The sequence below is a fragment of the Pseudorasbora parva genome, chromosome 23 (genome assembly GCF_024679245.1).
Source record: "Pseudorasbora parva isolate DD20220531a chromosome 23, ASM2467924v1, whole genome shotgun sequence".
In the NCBI taxonomy this organism is placed as follows: Eukaryota; Metazoa; Chordata; class Actinopteri; order Cypriniformes; family Gobionidae; genus Pseudorasbora; species Pseudorasbora parva.
Genome location: NC_090194.1, coordinates 8,642,835 through 8,662,907, shown reverse-complemented (window position 1 = coordinate 8,662,907; position 20,073 = coordinate 8,642,835). Strand labels below are relative to the sequence as shown.

General features: G+C 38.3%; 1 protein-coding gene across 1 annotated transcript in view; it reads left to right on the top strand.

Annotated features, from left to right (window-relative positions):
- Nucleotides 1-20,073, top strand: part of gbe1a (glucan (1,4-alpha-), branching enzyme 1a) — a 195,728-nt gene that overhangs the window by 32,197 nt on the left and 143,458 nt on the right. Inside the window, exon 3 of the mRNA XM_067434224.1 lies at nt 14,599-14,714. Within this exon, the coding sequence (XP_067290325.1) occupies nt 14,599-14,714 (116 nt within the window). The remainder of the gene's footprint in view (nt 1-14,598; nt 14,715-20,073) is intronic.

Below are 20,073 nucleotides of genomic sequence, written 5' to 3'. Positions count from 1 at the left end.
ATGTTTTTGCTGTCACTTTTAATTAATGTAATGCATCCTTGCTGAATAAAAGTATTCATTTCTTTTTTTAAATGCGGACCCCAAACTTTTCAATTGTGTTGTTTATTTGACCAGAGCTACTTAAAAAAAAATCTTGATTGTCCGATAATTAGTATGGTACTGATATAATGTGCATCCTTAGACATCTTTTATGATTCTTTTCAGAGCTAACACGTAAATGAGGCTCATTATTGGATAAGCAGAGAGCATCTGTACATAAAACAGTGTTGTTGTTTTTTTTATGTGAGAGCTCAACTAAGTGTGTAAGATAAGAGAGACAAACAAAATATGCAGAATGGTTGGGTGGTCTTTAGGACCAGGATTGAAAACAACTGACATACATAATGCTATCATTGGGCATTTTAGTGAATTTCCCTCTTAGTATCTCTCCCATTTTCACATCCAGATGGTTGGTCACATATGTGCATGAGGCATGACACATGCATGAGGAAACTTTGATGTATGATGTTCAAAGCTTTCTGCATCAATGCTAACTGTCAGAGAGAGGCAGAATTTGTAGAAAGACAAAAAAAGAATCAAGATCAATGAATAAATGGAGAAAGATTAAGTTTAACCAGGAGGATTCCAGTTAGTAGTTGAATGAGATTATAGATTTTGTTGTAATGTAGGGTAAACCGGGGCTAAAGGCATATCCGGATAAAATGCGCCTTTGATTTTATTTTCCTCTAAATTACTAGATGAAAAAAAAAACATGCTGCAGCATTTTTAAGAACACCTGCTTTTCAAGATGCAGGTGGAAATTTAGCTGATCCTTGGCGCCATGTGGACAGCAATGAAAATCTGTGCTTTGTTGAGTGTTTCAATAAAAGTATGGTATTTTGCCATCTCATTCATAAGATTTTTAAACAAAATAAACTCCTTTTATGATTATTTTCTCACAAAATCTGTTGCTCCATCAATTTTATATACAAACATATATTGTTTTTTCTGCAGTCATGCGCTATAAGAGTAGTGAAATACTCCTTTTAAGGTGTGCCTTCAGCACCATTGTTTTCTACCACAATTTCAGGTTGTTGTTGTTGTTGGCATTAATACCATTTTCAAAAGTACATATGTAGTGATTTTTTTTGTTAATAGTTAGAGCTAAACCCTTTTTTCTGGACACAGTTTATGATAAGGATTCTTCTATTTTACTTTGTATCGTTTAGGTCTTTTGTAATTTATTGTAAATGAGTTGTAAATATTTGTTATACTAAAATGATTAGGATTCTTCTACTGTTATTATTTTACTTCAGGTTTTTTTTACGCAGTTTCGTTTAGGTCTTTTGTATTTTGTTGTTCTTGTAGTTCATTATTTAAAAAAAAATTGAACCACTGTTTTTGGTTTACGAAAGTACCTTTTGCAAATGAAATGTTTTTGCTTTAGTTTTAGTGCTGGTAATAACTCCTATTTAGCTCTGCTTCTACAAACAGCAAACACAACATAAACCCTACATTGAAGGAGCACTGCTAGCATTTTGGCGGGATTTCCGCTTTTCACATTTAATATTTTATTCTCCTTCATTTGCTGAGAGCGTCTTTCTTTACCGCTTGTTCCTTCACCTTGCGCTTGTGCCTCTGTTTCTCACAAGTGAACATTCTCAACGAATCCTTCACGCTCTGCCTCAGAGCACAGTTTTTTCCTTTGAGAGTGTAGTTCTTGGAAACTTACAGTTGAAGTTGTTTTTTTATATTCTTTTTTCTTTCCTCAAAGCCTTTGCCTGTTTTGACCCGTTGCTGTCCTTGTATCTCAGAGTGAAGCTCTTAGCTGTCAAACACAGGATTGGGAACATCTGATACCTGTTCTGAGCTCACGGATCACATATTCTGTCAGTGGAGTCAGCCTGTAGTCCCTGAGAAGTGTTGGCCAATAGGAAAGGGACCACTTTGTGTCAGTTCATGTTGTCAGAAAGAGATCTTAAAGTTCCTGTTTGAAAGCTGCTCTGTTTATGCTCTCCTGTCTGGTCCTTCCCTCTGACCTTCTCACATTTGGCTGACGGAAAGGTGTGACAATGTCTTCCATAAAAGAGAAGTCTTTCATTGCTTCTACTCATACACACAAAACTATTTATTGTCAGATTGTCGCTGAATTCCGAAGGACCGGTAGCTCAGTGTGAACAAAAAGGACACATATTTATATTTGTATATATTGTTTTTATTCACCTTTATGCTGTTCCAAACTTGCGTAAGATCATAAAATCAAGCATGTTGATGAGGGAAGTAGCAATATTCAAATTTGGTGAATTAATTCTCCTGAAGCAATCATTGTATAGGTTGATCTGGTTCACAAAATGGTCTGAATGACTGAACGAATCCAATTCTCAAATTAAACTAAATTAAATTAAAATTAAACCATTAATAATGGCTTACATTTAATAATAATTTAATAATGAATGTTTGCCACATCTAAATCACAACTTTTTCGTAAGGACTCATATACTCTTAAGCACTGATAGATTAAGTAATGTTTTAATGAGATTGATTAATTGTTTGTTATAATTAATTCACAAAACCGGTCCCAATTCAATAATATTTTAACCCTTCCAGCCCTGAATGCATTGTCATACACAAAAGTAAAGACTTATAGTTTCGATTTCAGCCATTCGTGGGCTATTGACTTTCTCTGTGCTTATTTTAAGGGCATACACAGCGGTTTTCACTCAAGCGTTGAAAAGCATTTATCTGTTTATTTAATGTGTGTGGCAGCTTTCAGCCTCCTTGTGTGAAGTAAAAGACTTGGGTAAAGACATGCGACTCTACCTGCGCGACTCCACTGAGCAAGGACACTTCCCATTTCTTTTCCTCAAACTCAACATGTGCTTTCAGTACATTCCTGTTGTCTCTCAACAATGCTCTATCACATGCCAGAAGGCAGTGCAGAACTGCTGATCTGCATCCTATCTCCAACTCTTCTAATGCACCTCTCTTGGTTTCTGTGAGTCTCTGGAATTGCCAGTCAGCAGACAACAAAGCTGACTTTATTCCAGTCTTTTCAACTCTCAATAAAGTGGGCTTGACTGAGACCTGGATACGTCTAGAACCCCCACTTCTCTTTCTAACAATTTTTTTTTCTCGTCAGTCTGGGAGGAGTGGGGGGGACAGGTCTTCCCATTTCTAGCAATTGGAAATTCTCAACTCACTCTTCTCTATGCAATAACAATTAGTTTGAATTCCATGCCATTACAGTTACAGCTGTACAGTTACAGACAACATTTTAGTGAAACATTTCTAAACATTTATTAATTACTTTTAATCAACAGCTTACTACTTGTGTACCACCAACCCCTATACCAGTTTCTTTCAGATAAAACATGCACTCGCTTTCTCCTTCCCATCTTTTTCCTATTGTTTCATTCTCTCTTCCCTCACCCACACAATTCACAGCTATGGATGTGAATACCAATACAGACTCTGTTCCCCTAACACATCTTCCCTGGACAATATCTGTCCTTTATCCCCCAGGCTGCACATGCTACTCCCTCTGTTTATCTGATGTTCTTTGTGAACACCAGACTGAACTCAGAGACAGCAGAGAGAAAATGACACAAATTTAAATAGCCATCTGACCGGAGCAAGTACCAATATTTGCTCTCATCCTTTTTTTCTTTTTTTGAAATCCATGCTGCTAAATCTTCATATTTACACAACAAGATCAACATTTCTTCAAACTCTCTCCTCTGCCCTCCATTCACCAACCCCCACCAATCTCCTTAACCTTTTAACTGCTCATGATTTTACTAATTTCTTCACTGACAACTCAACCATCAGCAGTTAGTTCTCAGCTCCACACACGCATGTACTCAGACCAACCACATCCACAGCCATCAGGAACATCTCCTGCAGCTCAACCTGGCAAAGACCGAGCTCCTCGTCTTCCCTGCCAGTTTAACTTTATAGTAAGATTTCACCATCCAGCTAGGTTCATCATCGATTACCTCATTAAGGTTGACCAGAAAGCTTTGATTAATCTTTGAGGACCAGCTGACCTTCAAATACCACATTGTAAACACAGCTTGGTTGTATTTTTTTGCACTACACAACATCAGCAAGATCAGGCCTTTCCTAACTCAGCATGCAATGCAAATTTTCACCCAGGCCCTGGTCATTTCCAGGCTTTATTACTGCAATACTCTACTGGCTAGACTTCCATTATGTACAATCAAACCTATACAAATAATTCAAATGCTGCAGCACATCTTGTCTTCAACTAACCCAAAAGAGCCCACATCACACCTCTCTTCATCTTTTTGCACTGGCTACCACTTGCTGCTCATATCAAGTTCAAGGCATTGGCGCTTGCTTACAGAACTACCACAGGCTCAGCACCCTCCTACTTCCATACACTCTTAAGAGTCTACATCCCTACCAGAAGCCTTTGAATGGTACGAATGAGTGGTGGCTGGTGGTACCATCACAGAGAGGTACAAAATTACTCTCCAGAACATTTTTGCTCACTGTTCCTTGCTGGTGGAATGATCTCCCCACTTTCATTCAAAATGCAGAATCCCTGACCATATTCAAAAGACAGCTGGAGACTAATCTTTTCTGGGAGCACTTAACCTCATCATAAAAAAAACTATGCTTTCACTTTCCTTTAATCCCTTTCTATTCCAGCCTTTGGAACCTTTGGAAAGAAATGTCTGAATCTTTTGTATTTTGAACACTTCCTGTGTTTTTTTTGCCTCTTTATGATGAACCACTTGCTGTATTCCTCATTTGTAACTCGCTTTGGATAAAAGCATCTGCAAAAGGAATAAATGTAAACAGAGATGTAGAGTTATTTATTGATAGCAAAAGAGCAGAATTGTACCGATAAGTAGGCAGTTCAAAGATACTTTAGAAGCAGAGAATAACTTGGTAATGTGGATATCTCATCTTACACGTACAAGACATTGTGGATGGTACGACTGGTAGCTGGTGGAGAGCACACACCTTGTTTGGATGGGCAAGTTTGGCGGAATGGTTAATGGCAGGTGAGCACAGAGACGAGGGAGAGGAAGAAGGTGGAGAATGATTTCTGGAGATTAACACTGGAGATAATCGAAGGAGAATAATGCTGGAGAACAAGTATGTAATCCACTTCGTAGCAACAAGACCGAACAATGAGCTGAGACAAGGTGTATGCATTTTTGGCTTGACGAGGGTGCAGGCGAGGTGTGGGTGATTAGTATTCAGGTGAGTGTTATGTCTGGCTGGTGTGAGAGCCTGGCAGATCCATGACAATCTGTTTCTTTAGTTTAACTCTTGGAATTAATCATTTTAAATTGAGAAAAAATTCTGTCTAATTCTGAATCATATGGATTGGGTTCTACTCAACTCTGATTGGGTTTTACTCAACTCAGACTTGGGATATTTTTATAATACTTTTATGGTGCTTTTGGGACTTTTCATGGAAAAGATTGACTAGCAGAGTCTTCATTTTGGGGTGAACTGTTCCTTTCATGCATATACAAAATAGTAAAAAATGAATAGGCCTTTAGTGCATCTGGAAAGTATTCACAGTGCTTCACTTTTTCCACATTTTATGTTACAGCTTTATCCCAAAATTTAGTAAATTCTTAATTTTTCCCCCTCAATTCTACAAACAATACCCCATAATTACAACGTGAAAGAAATTTGTTTGAAATCTTTGCAAATTTGTTAAAAATAAATAAAAACAATGACATAAGTATTCACATCCTTTGCCATGACACTCAAAATTGAGCTCAGTTGCATCCTCTTTCCACTGTTCATTCTTGAGATGTTTACTACGTGATAGGAGTTTACCTGTGGTAAATTAATTTGATTGGACATGATTTGGAAAGGCACACACCTATCTAATAAGGTCCCACAGTTACCAGTGCATGTCAGCACAAACCAAGCCATGAAGTTTAAGGATTTATCTTTAGACCTCCGAGACAGGACTGTATCAAGGCACAGATCTGGGGAAGATTACAGAAACATTTCTGCAGGATTGAAGGTCTCAATGAGCACAGTGATCTCCATCAACTGTAAATGGACGAAGTTTGGAACCACCAGGACCCTTCCTAAAGCTGGCCGTCCAGGCAAACTGAACGATCGGGGGAGAAGGGCCTTAGTCAGGGATGTGACCAAGAAACCGATGATCACTCTGAGAGAGCTCCAGCGTTTCTCTGTGAAGGAAGGAGAACCATCCAGAAGAACAATCATATCTTCAGTTCTCCACCAATCAGGCCTGTATGGTAAGAGTGGCTAGACTGAAGCCACTCCTCAGTAAAAGTCAGCTGAAGGACTCAGACCATGAGAAACTAAATTATTTGATCAAATGAAACTGTCCTGAATAGCAAGCATAATGTCTGGAGGATACCAGGCACCCCCCATCACCTGGCCAATACTATCCCTACAGCGAAGCATGGTGGTGGCAGCATAATGCTGTGGGCTTGTTTTTCAGTGGCAGGATTTGGGAGACTAGTCAGGATCGAGGGAAAGATGAATGAAGCAACGTACAGAGGCATCCTTGATGAAAACCTGCTACAGAAATCTCTGGATATCACACTGGGGCGACGGTTCCTCTTCCAACAGGACAACGACCCTAAGCACACATCCAAGATAACAAAGTGGCTACAGGACAACTCTGTGAATGTCCTTGAGTGGCTCAGCCAGAGCCCAGACTTGAACCAGATTGAACATCTCTGGAGAGATCTGAAAATGGCTGTGTACTGACGCTCCCCATCCAACCTGATGGAGCTTGAGAGGTCCTGCAAGGAATTAGCCTAGAAATCTAGAAGCACCCTAGCGGCAGCAAATCTAATCTGCTGTGAGTGTCGTCCAGCAAATCTCAATACACTTCTGAGCTGTAAAAGCCAAACTCTGGTCGGGCCAATCACATTGTGTATAGAGACGGTGGGCAGGGCTCTGTCAACTAGCTCTGCTTCACCTTCGTTGCTCTGGTTGGTTGTAGTGCTATCCAATTGCGTGCACTCCATGCAGAGGGAGTTTGGAAGACAACTGTTTATCCCACCCCTCGTATTGAGCCCTTTCAATGGTGAGTTTCCAGACCAAACGTCTTGATGGGGGTCTGGCTTGTCAGGCTAGCAAAGAATAGGAGAAACTGCCAAAAATAGGTGTGCCAACCTTGTAGCATCATAAAAAAATAAAAAAAATAAAAATGTTGTAATTTGTGCCAAAGCTGCTTCAACAAAGTATTCAGTAAAGTCTGTGAATACTTATGTACATGTGATTTTTATTTATTTATATTTTTATAAATTAGCAAAGATTTCAAACAAATTTCTTCCACGTTGTCATTGTGGGGTATTGTTTGTAGACTTAAGGGAAAAAAATGAATTTGATCCATTTTGCAATAAAGCTGTATGAAGTTTGCTTTAAAGTTTGTAACATATTCTTGTGAAAGTGTTATGGTCATTTTTTCAGAAAGGACCCTTTCCCCGCCGAAAAAGTTAGATAATATTTTTGGACTCTAACCTACTGACAGCTCACACCGAGTACTTCCCCCATTTATATTGGGATATTTTATTTATTTATTTTTCTCCCCGAACTTGTTACACTTGTGGTGTTCCTGGTCAAAAATGTAAATAAGTCAATATTTAGATAATATAGCATAATGAGAGATTTACTAGCAATTTAAAAGGCCTATCATTTTTGACTGGGAACAACAAATTAGATCAAGAATTTAACACAGCACATAGGTTAAAATAGTGTCTATCCACTCAGTCCTCAGTGATTGCTAACTCTCCTACTCAGTGTTTGATCTGACTCTCAGTAGTCCCAACACCAGTGGGCCACGTCCCAATGCTCTCTTTTTACTCCTCTCTCCCAAAACTGCTCGTCTTACAGCCTCGGTGCTTAATCGGAAGTCTTCAGGGAATGAGAGTTCAACTATAAAAATGCAGCAGATGTCTTATTGCAAAGCAGTCAAACTGCCTCTGGCCAACTTCAGACTTCTTCTAATTGAGAGTTGAGTTGTGATCCGCGGGCTGTGTGAGGTCCTGAGAGTATAACCTGTAAAAACTCCTGGTTCTATACTTGATTTTGCTTCTCATTCCTATACATATCTATACTTCATGCGTACGTGTTCACAAACATGAAGCTTATTCCTGGAGCTCCACTTATGCCGTTTCAGCAATTATCGATTATAGCTGGAAGACATGATGCATATTGACGCAGATCCTCCCTCAATAGCCTTTTCTTAATACACTGCTTACATGCCTTGAAGAGAATATTGATCACAAAGCCTGAAGCACCTTTTAAAATGATAATTGATGATAAGGAGTGAATGATTAGCTAGTTTGCGGTTCTTTTTGTAGTGTTGTTCTGTATCTCAGCAGCTTCCTCATTAAGCTTGTGTTATTGATCATTCCAGCACTTGATCGATAGTTCGGCAGTGTTTTGGTCAGACAAGGACTTTGTGATTGAGATATTTTTTTATTTTATTTAGAAAGGACTGTGCAGATGGTTAATGAGAACTGACCATGTGGTTATGTTTCACTGACTTTTGGTTTATGATAATATTTAGTTGCAGTAAACTCTGCATGAATGCTGGATTGCATCAATGAAACGTAAACAAAAATGATAATTCTGGGTAACACTTTAGGAGTAACACTAAGTAGGATAAGTAGGGCTGGGCAATATCTAAAAAAAAAAATGTTGTCAATGTTTTTACAATATTCAATATATAGCTCTGTTTGCAATTGCTTTTAAATACATTTGTATTTTGCCTCCATTAAAAACAACAAAAACTATTTAAATAGAACCAAATTAAATACAAAATGTTTACGTTTAATGAACAGGTTGGGATGACCGAAATCTTAAATCATTATTTTAATTTAATTTAAGTTATTATTATTATTATTATTATTATTATTATTATTACAATATTACAATATTACAATAAAGATTCAAATATAGATTTTTAATTGTATCTTTTATCCATTACAAAAGAAGAAAAATACATTGAAAATAAAAAAAATGAACTCAGGATATAATGAATAACAGGATATTCAGTATGCTTCATTCTTTGTTAATGTGTTTTAAAGATTCGTTTTCACAAATCATGGATTGTGAATGCAATGCCAAAGATTTCGCTTACGTTTCTCAGTTTTTCGTTTGCTGTTTTGACACAAACCTCTCGTGGGGGCGGGCTTAACAGTGATGTACTCTGATTGTGAAGGGTCCAAAGTCATTTTCTTTGCCGGTTTAAAATTTTTGTTTATTATGGACTGTAGATTGGGGTAAACCCCCAGACCATCCACTTTCATTACTATACACATACCAACCGGTTCAACTGAGATCTAAGAGTAACAGTTATATTACTGAACCAGACCGCTATACCATACAGTTTGATGGAATCAATACAGACATGAAAAAATGGCAACCTGACCCTCTGAGTAACTCAACAGCCTGAGCTGCCGTAAAAAGTTAGTTTTTGTTGCACCTTTCGACACAATTATCCAAATGTACCTCCCATGAATGTTTATCATCAATAAGCAAACCTAAGTATTTGTATGAGGCAACCTGTCTAATGGGCTCATTGTTGATAATGACTGTTGAGTGGTTGCCTACTAATTTGGAATCAAATACAACACGTATCGCACTGTGATGCACTTGTTTTGGAAATCGCAGGCAAAAGTTGTTCACACTTATTTCTAATTATGTGATCAAACCAACTGTAGGCCTACGAGAGAAAAAAACGAGTTCGGAGTGCACAGGTGGCACACGTGCACTGAATGTTCATATCAGCAATAGATGGAAACAGTCTGAAAAGGAGAGGAGAAAGAGTATGTGTATGAGGTGAGGGACAAAAAGAGGAAGAGGATAAAGACGAGAGAGCAAGGTATGGAGAGTGTTGTCAAGGCTGGATCTGGCACACTAGAGGGGATTTCTCTTTGTCTGGCTAGAGACAACTTTGCCTGTGATGTGGACAAAGTCCTCAGGCTAGACTCAACACAAAGACATGATACTGAGGCTGAATGAATCTCTATTGACTTGATTTTGCAGTTGCAGTTGCTCTTTTTAGTGTATTGTAACATGCTTTTTAATTTTAAGTTTCTGCAGCTGGACTAGTGTATTTGTACAGTATGCAAGTGCTGAATATACAGACATTCAGAAATATTCAATACAATACTAGAGTTGAAGACATTTGACTCTCGCAAGGGCGAGATTTTTTTTTTTTTTTAACCTGCATCAGCAAAGTATTCGCAGAAATTAAGCAAACTAGTTTGTGTGCTTGTTACTTGTTTATTTATCTTCTTTTTTATCGAGGCTACTAATTTAGCAATTACATTCTATTTAATCATTTACTTCATTTTGTTATAACAGGAAATGACATGCTCGAAATGTGAGTCATTGTTTGTCCATCATTTTGCACGCAACTGGTGATAAAGAAAAGTGCCAATTTGCAATTTTGAAAATATTCGCATCCTAAACCATGAGAGAGAGCCAGTGTATATCATATGTGCAAAAGTTATGGCGAATATGACGAAATTTAAAAAAGAAATTGCGGTATGACGCAGCATATACGGCACATTCTCTTAGAGACGATGAAATATTTCAATTGTGGATAATTGTGACAAAAATTGTGTTTTGTGACTCAAAGTATTTTGAAAAGTTGTTTTTGAAATGCGTAAACTAACTATTCTTTATATCCTCAGGTTTTCAGTTGGCGCAAGTAAGACTTTTTTTTCTCACCTGATGTGATGTTCAGTGCCGTTTACTAGACTTTAGACTAGCTTGACTTTGTGGACAGGAAGTTTTTCTTGCTTATGCGCTAAACTGATTTAGAATATTTTAGTCCCCCAAATTTATTCAACTTTATTCTTGTCTTCCGTGTGGGCCTCTGACGTTGTTATTTTGATATTTTTTCATGCACAAAAACTATTCTCGTCGCTTCATATAATTATTGTAGATCCACTCAGTGAGGAAGTGGCATTGCTGCCAATGGAGGCCTTTCTTAAACCATCAGATTTCAATAAAATATCTTCATTTGTGTTCTGAAGTGAGGTCTTACAGGTTTAGAGCAACATGAGGATAAGTAATTAATGACAGAATTTTCCTTTTTGGATGTTAAATAACCCTGTAAAGTTATTCAGTCAAGAGCAGTGACTAAACTGAAACTGAACTGAAACATTTGATAAAAATAATTGATTTCTTCATATATTCACACAAGATATCCTGTGGGCCATGGAATTTGAGAAAATGTCCAAAAACACTGGCGGTGACTGGCAAGTGGCAAATTTCATGCTTAAGTTAACTTAAAGGGTTAGTTCGCCCAAAAATGAAATTGATGTCATTAATGACTCCACACCCGTAAGACCTCCGTTCATCTTCGGAACACAGTTTAAGATATTTTATCTTATATTAGTCAGAGAGCGTATCCAAGTGTAGGCACACTTTACTGTCCATGTCCAGAAAGGGAATAAAAACATCATCAAAGTTGTCCATATGTGACATCAGTTGGTTAATTAGAATCTCTTGAAGCAACGAAAATACTTTTTGGTCCAAAAATAACAAAAACTATGACTTTATTCAGCATTGTCTTCTCTTTCTTGTTTGTGTTCAAACCTCAAATAAAGATTCAAACAGTCATGAATCAGTGAATCGATCAATGATTCGCATCGCCAGTGTCACGTCATTTCAGAAGTTTGGCAGTTTGGCATGTGATCCGAATCACTGATCGATTCACTGATTCACAACCGTTTGAATCTTTATTTGAAGTTTGAACACAAACAAGGAAGAGAAGACAATCACGATGAGTTAAGAGTTACGATGTTACTCGACAAGACGACAAGCATTTTGACACAATTTTGCGTAAATATTCATGTGCCGTGAGCCGCATGTGGCATGCTTGGGCGCATTCATATATGCGGCATATACACAGATGTATCTGCGTCAGGCTCATATCGGCTGATAAATCAGTCGGGCTCTAGTTCAGTCACATTGTTGGTGTGTTGCTATTTTGAGGCAACTGAAAACGACTGCGTCATTGACTAACAAAAACCTGGTCTAAAGTATTTTTTGTGTTATTTAAAGGTGCACTGATAGGTGGGTGCACACACTCTGCTTGAGGATTAAGAAAAGAATTTCTATCTGGAAAAGCGTAATGTAAATAGCGAATCCGCCATGGTGCAAGCGCAACTATCTTTTAAAGGGAATGGGAGATGAGACTCTGATTGGTTTATTGCACGTTACGCCCAAAGCACACCCATGATTCAAGAGAATAGCTACAAGCCTGGACCATGCACCTGGCGCGCTGACCTCTTTTTCGTCGTTAAACTAGCAAAAGTGGATTTAGACACCCTAAGTGCACCTATGGCCATGCACTCAGTTTACATAGGGCCCATAATAGTACAATGTGTCAAAACATCATAGTCAAGTCAGTGAATACATATGTAAACCGAGAGGACTACTTTAAGAAACAAACGCATGGTTCAATGTACTCCATCAGTGAGTACATGGAGTAGTGTGTAAGTGTGCTATCGATACGTACACACCTGTCTTGGAGTTAGTGAATCCATACAGTCAGGTGAAAAGGGCATGTCGTTCCCTCTGGGGAGAGAAGCTGTTTACTAGAATTCTAGATCGCAGCAAAATGTTGTCTCCACTCTCTCTGTGACACTACTTATATCCGTATGACCAGCGGCCCCTTTCCTCCCTGACCATCCCCCACCTATATCACAACCTTCCCTTTTCTATTTATCCCTCTGCCTTTTTGTAATTATCTCTCTCTGAGACCCAGAGGCGGTGTCATAGGAAATCCCAACTTCCAATTTGGCGTGAGATTGCGTTTTGACATGGCTCATATTATATGGTTTCAATTTCACAGTGGGAATGCGGGGTTTGAAAGAGAGGGAGAGAGAAATTTGGGTCTGGGGGAGTCGGTCTTGATCTGTGTCGGGGGCTGCAGGTGGATAGGCATATTGCACTGGCTCTGGTCCTTTTATTGATTTATTTATTTATATTCTCTTTCTGCTTCTGCTCTCCATTAGAGTATGTAATGTGAAAAGAGATACACAGAGGCGTACAGGGCAGAGCGACAGAAATTATCCACAACAAATCAGTGTCTCTTTTCTGTGCTTTGAGAGGGGTCACAAAGTCTTGCGTGGCTTTTTTCCCAGAAACTGAATGAACAGTCTGAGGGAGTTGGTAAAGTCAGCTGCTGCACAGCGCTCTGCATTTTCACTAGTCTCTGCATCTACATTTATTCAGCTGTTGAAGCCATGGATGAATGGAGTTGCTTTTAAGGGGCTTGTAAATGTACTGTGCCTCCAGATTCTTAGCCAGTTTTGACTGAATCTAATCCTGCATTGAAATGTAATAATTAAGGATTTTGGCGTTGAGGATATTTTCCAGCTGGTTAATCGACGTGTGACAACACTGGTAATACCAGTATAATTTTAAAGCGAAAGTAAAATGAGCATGGGCATACATAATGGTGCGGTGCAGAGGGAGCGTGTTCAGTTAACTCCTATGGAAGTTAAGCTTCCTTTTTTTAATGCCTGTTTTGGGCCTCTTTAAAGGGATACTTCACTGCCTTTTCATATTAAACTGTTATTCCCTTAACTTAAACGAGTTGATACATACCTCTCTCGGCTCAGTGCGTGCACTTAATCTCTCTGACACGCGGTGACGATCTGATAGCATTTAGCTTAGCTCCCTAAGCCCAGTTGATTCACTATGGAACCAAACAGAGATCAAGTTAGAAGTACCAAACACCTCCACGTTTCCCCTATTTAAATACAGTTACACGAATAGTTGAACTATCAAGTATGGTGACAAACGTGGCGCGTTTCTAATCGGATTAAAATGGAGAACTATAATGTATGGCGGAATAGCACTTCTGAGAGTACTTCGGCTCGGCGTAGTAAAAAATCCCGGCCGAAACATCTTCCCTCACATCTCCCTATTGACAGAAATGAGAGCATGAGGGGGAGGTGTGAGGAAAGATGTTTCGGCCGGGACTTTTTACTGCGCCGAGCCGAAGTACTCTCAGAAGTGCTAATCTGCCATACATTATAGTTCTCCTTTTTAATCCGATTAGAGAAGTACCACGTTTTATTGTCACCATACTTGATCGTTCAACTATTCGTGTAACTGTATTTAAATAGGGAAAAGATGGAGGTGTTTGGTCGCTTCTAACTTGATCTCTGTTTGGTTCCATAGTGAATGAACTGGGCTTAGAGGGCTAAGCTAAATGCTATCAGATCATCACCGCATGTCAGAGAGATTAAGTGCACGCACTGAGACGAGAGAGGTATGTATCAACTCGTTTTAGTTAAGGGAATAACATAGTTTAATATGAAAAAGCGGTGAAGTAACCCTTTAAGTGCTATGAGTTTCCCTAAAAGGGAGAGAAAAGCACACAGTAGCTTTTTTTCCAGATACTTCCTGAAAAAGTGTTGTATACAAAGTTTGTATATATTATATTATATTATATTATATTATATTATATTATATTATATTATATTATATTATATTATATTATATTATATTATATTATATTATATTAATTTAATTATTATGCTATGCATAATACCAAATTACAAAAAAGATCATTGTCAATTAATGATTAAATATGTTTTCCTTCAGATTCTTGGGAAAAACAATCTCACCCTTTCACGCAGAAAGAGTTTGGCAAATGGGAACTATACCTCTCTCCGAAAGTGGACAAATCTCCTCTCATCAAGCACCTGACTAAACTCAAGGTACCAAACACAACATGTTATATTCCATCCTGCTTGTTATATTTGTATTATATTACAAATGTGATTTTTAAAAAGCTCCTTGTGTTGGTCAGATACTGGCAGGTCAAATTCTAGAATTTGAAATCTATTCTGTGGGCTCACATCTTGTGAGGTAACATTTGGATTAGCAAAAGGTTGTATGTCTCTTCAGCCCGATTAGGAGCTGTTAGCCGCTCTGCTAAAGCAGAACAGGATCTTGGCTCTTTCTGTACTAGTAGACCGATGGACATTGGCAGGTTTGGGTGGCATTTGTGGGGCAAAGCTGCTTGACTTGGCTCTCAGGGTTAATCTGGGGTTGATGGGAAGAGGTAGCAGATGGGGACACTGAGTGCCCAACAAGTTAACACTTGCCAAAGTTAGCGGGGGTACAAATGTCCAGCACAGTTTTCTGCAGTGCCACATTATGGGTTTTGAAGCACCCTGACTCTGCCGGACACCGGAGGTTGATGGGATCACATTAGTGCTGCTTCAGCTGAGCTCAGATCAACTATAGTTCATTTTTCACTTCTGACCATTTGTGTTTTGAAGACAGATCATAGTTTCACTATTAGTAAGTTTAAGATGCACAATAGTTTAAGATGCACAATATAATGTAAAAGTATCTGTTATTGCATCATATTTAAATTTTTTACATTTTTACATTTAGATTTCCTTTGCATCATCTAAGTTGTCTGGCTATCACCAGACCAAGCTTATTTTAAAATTAAACATTGGTGTGGGACTGCACAAGAGGCGTAATCAACTGCCATTATTCTAATAACTCTGTACGCAATTGGATAGTCCTTCAACCAATCAGACCACAAGAGGCGTGATCAACGGGCAACGACCCATCGTTTCTCTATCTGTCATCGTGATAAACCCGCCAATAGTGTGCCAGGTGGATAAGCCAGTCTATGATTGGTTCCCGTAAAAGTGTAACAGAAGCAGTAGAAATGAATGTACGGGTTTCCGGACCGAGTTGCCGGGAGAAATCAAATCTCTGGCAGATCTGGCTGAGTTTACCCAGTCTATCATGTAAGTTAATATTTTAAAAACTTGACTGGTCATAATGTTTTGGCTTATCAGTGTAGATAATTATTTAGCCTTCAATGTCATTTACAGAATGCGCGATGGGGAAAAAGACGATGATTAATTCATCTTAGCATCTCAATGACAATCAGTGCACAAGTGTATCATCAGTAGACATTATTTAGTGTAAAACTAAGCATGTGGTAAAAGAGAAGCCAATGTTTTCCAGGGATGTTTTACACACATGCACACGTTGTCAGATTCAAGGATGCGCTCTCAATGTTTCATGAGATTCCCTTTCATCGTCCCCTTAATCAATGTTGCCTAATGCATTTCCCACACACGGCCTTCTGCTGAGTGCCAAATGAATTTGAAACCTGCTGTAAGCGTTAGTTAAAATCAACTCAGCTTTTCTTTTTCTTTTTTTCTTTTTAATCGCCGGGACCAACAAGCCCGAACCTCATTTATTCAGGCATGAATATTTCAGTACCCTGTGTAGTGATATTGCATTTTAAAAACACCCGGAACACTAGATGCTCAAAGACTTTTAGCAGCCGAAGGTGATCAATACAGATCCCCGGGTGGCTTTGAGATCTCCAAGCATGCTCTCCTGCAAGACCATGTTTAATTCTCTATGTGGGTACTTTCTTTTTGTTGTGCTTCTGTTTGTTGAGAGATACCTCAGTGACTACAGACAGCTGGTTCAGGGGTATAGTCGTCGTCTCGAGGGAAATCAAAACACTGCTAACTGGAGTCTGAAGGAAGTGAGGAGAAAGGAGAGTTTTCTAGGGGTTTCTTCTTGTTGAAAGTGTGTGAGAGGAGATGTGGTCTTTTGTGTGTGTGTGTGTGCACATGAACTGGGAGATACCTACGCACGTAAACCTCCATATCTCTCCGTCTACACAAATAAATTTCCAGATGTTTACCCAGGAGGCCTATTAACACTTCAGCTCCTTTACTTATTGATTGTCATGTGAGATGTGAGGCTGGACTCAGACGGAAGGTGTTTTGACAGATCAGAGGGAGGGTGCTTTGATAGGAAGGGAATATAATTAAAGGTCTGATGCCTTGTTGAAGATGAAAAGTATCTAGCTGAACTTTACTCTTACGCTAAATGCAGACGAGATTGTTCATTCACTCTAAATTAAACTCATGTTAATCCATAAATTGTCCTGTCTGGACCGCTCTATACGGCTGAGAAATGTACCTGCCAGAAACAGCTTCTGTAATTACATGGCGCCGACACAAATACATTGACTCTGTGTAAGGTAAAAAATATATATTTTGAGTTTTTCTTCTTCAGCCTTGGGACTTGGACTACAGGTGGCCTTAACTACTATGTTCACATACAAAAATAAGTAAATAAGTAAAATATACTTAGTGTTCATATTGTATTACAAAACTCTTTTGCTGATATTGAGGTAGGATACGGGTACATTTATGGACAGGTGTAGTGTTGTGGGTAAGTTTAAGGGTAGGGTTAGGTGTAAGGGAAGTGTCAACAGTGAAATTATATATGTAACTACAAAAACTAATTACAGATGTAATTACATGCAGGTAATTTTTAAAATGTTAGTACAATGTAAAAACATGCATGTACACTAAGTGCATTGTATCAAATTATTAATTTAAATGTTAGTACATAGTAGTTTAGGCGGCCTGATATAAAATTGGCCGCATTATTTGTTCCAAACAAAATGGCTCCATTTGATTGGAAGCAAAAATAATAAAATAAACCAGTCTTAAGTGGTTTGCTTGTAGGGTTGGGATAAAAACATTGATTTCTCGATATTGAAATCAATATTAACCGATATTGATTCTTAAATTACATACATTTTATCACTAAATAAAAAAAAGATTGCAGTAGCACCTCGAGTCAGTTCAAGCGGCGTGAAGCAGCAGCACAGAGCGCGTGTGAACTCATTTGCTTTAATACCAGCTACTGCACGTAAATAAGCATGAATCAACATCTGATAGAGTACAACTTACTCCGTACGTTACATGTAATCACTCAATCATTGTTTCATCCATGGAAAGACATCAATAAAACAGCTTGTAAACAATGTCATGTCACATTTACCTCAGAAAAACCATATCCAGTGACCATAAACTCATTAGTGAGCTTGAAAAATGAACTCTTGTAGCATTTTGATAAATATATACATCACATTACACGTTGCTTATTTTGAATGTTCTTCATTTAAACCATTTAAATTTGTATATTTAAAAAAAAAAAACTAATTGGAGTAGAAATATGATGTAATTGTAAAGTTAGTATTAAAAAAATGTATTATAAAAATATCCTTGAGTGCAATTTGTGTTATACACATTTTAAAAATTCAATTTTAAACTTCAGGGTTACAGTAATATATTAACTGACACCTATACTGTAGTTTACTTTACAGCATTAGCTGAAAGATTTTTTCCTCTAGAAAATGTGCCATGTACTGTATCTGATATACATCCAAAATAATCGGAATTGGAAACTTGTGAATAGAAATCGAATCTTGAAATTGGTCTCAATAGCCCTGTTTGCTGGTTTCATCTGGTCTAGCTGGTCTCCCAGCCCATACAAGATGATTTATTCTGGTCTAGTCAGTATTCAAGCCTAGCCAGGCTGGGTTTTAGCTGTTTTTAGCTTTGCCAGGCTAGGAGACCAGTTTTAAATCTTACGTTTTTTTTATGCCGATATCTTTTCAGAAAGGTGTGTACTCATGAGGAAATTAATGAACATAGCATAAACATCATGAGACGGTTTTTCAAATGTAACCTAATTTAATGCTAAAACACAACTAATTTACACTACAAGATACAACATCCCAAATTATCTCATTCTAGATGATTATAACTGACCTAGTTAGTCTCTGCAGCCTGCAAAACTCCACTAGTGTTAAGACTATCATGTTTCCATGGTTACAGTGGCTTTTCTCATTTGTAGATATTGTTTAACTTATAGGTAGTGTACTTAAGTCAATATTTTTTAAATAGACTAGAAATTATATTATTGGCCAGAGGATGTGTCTGTATGTATATACAGTGCCTTGCAAAAGTATTCGGCCCCCTTGAACTTTGCGACCTTTTGCCACATTTCTGGCTTCAAATATAAAGATATAAATTAAAACTGTAATTTTTGTGAAGAATCAACAACACGTGGGACACAATCATGAAGTGAAATGAAATTTATTGGATATTTCAAACTTTTTTTTACAAATCTTTTTTTTAACAAAAGTAATTGCAAAATTATTCGGCCCCTTTACTTTCAGTGCAGCAAACTCTCTCCAGAAGTTCAGTGAGGATCTCTGAATTATCCAATGTTGACCTAAATGACTAATGATGATAAATAGAATCCACCTGTGTGTAATCAAGTCTCCGTATAAATGCACCTGCACTGTGATAGTCTCAGAGGTCCGTTTAAAGCGCTGAGAGAAGGATCAGAGGATGGGTACATAGTGGTCATAAAGGGGTGGACATGGTCTGAAACAATTCTCAGGTAGGCCGTGGAATTTAAAAGATGCCCAATTGGCACTAAGGGGCCTAAAGTGTACCAAGAAAACATCCCCCACACCATTACACCACCACCACCAGAACCCTGCACAGTGGTAACAAGGGAGGATGGATCCTTGTTCTCATTCTGTTTACGCCAAATTCTGACTCTTACCATCTGAATGTCTCAACAGAAACCGAGACTCATCAGACCAGGCACAATTTTTCCAGTCTTCAACTGTCCAATTTTGGTGAGATGAGTGGTACCTGGTGAGGTCTTCTGCTGTTGTAGCCCATCTGCCTCAGGGTTGTGCGTGTTGTGGCTTCACAAATGCTTTGCTATATACCTCAGTTGTAACGAGTGGTTATTTCAGTCAAAGTTGCTCTTCTATCAGCTTGAATCAGTCGGCCCATTCTCCTCTGACCTCTGGCATCAACATGGCATTTTCGCCCACAGGACTGCCGCATACTGGATGTTTTTCCCTTTTCACACCATTCTTTGTAAACCCTAGAAATGGTTGTGCGTGAAAATCCCAGTATCTGAGCAGATTGTGAAATGCTCAGACCGGCCTCTCTGGCACCAACAACCATGCCACGCTCAAAATTACTTAAATCACCTTTCTTTCCCATTCTGACGTTCAGTTTGGAGTTCAGGAGATTGTCTTGACACCCCTAAATGCATTGAAGCAACTACCATGTGATTGGTTGATGTGTATATATGTGTGTAATTATATATTTATATTCAATTCAATTTCAATTTCAACTTCAATTTATATATTATCATATATAAAATGTAATTGTTCATTTTAGATTACCTTTGCAATTATCT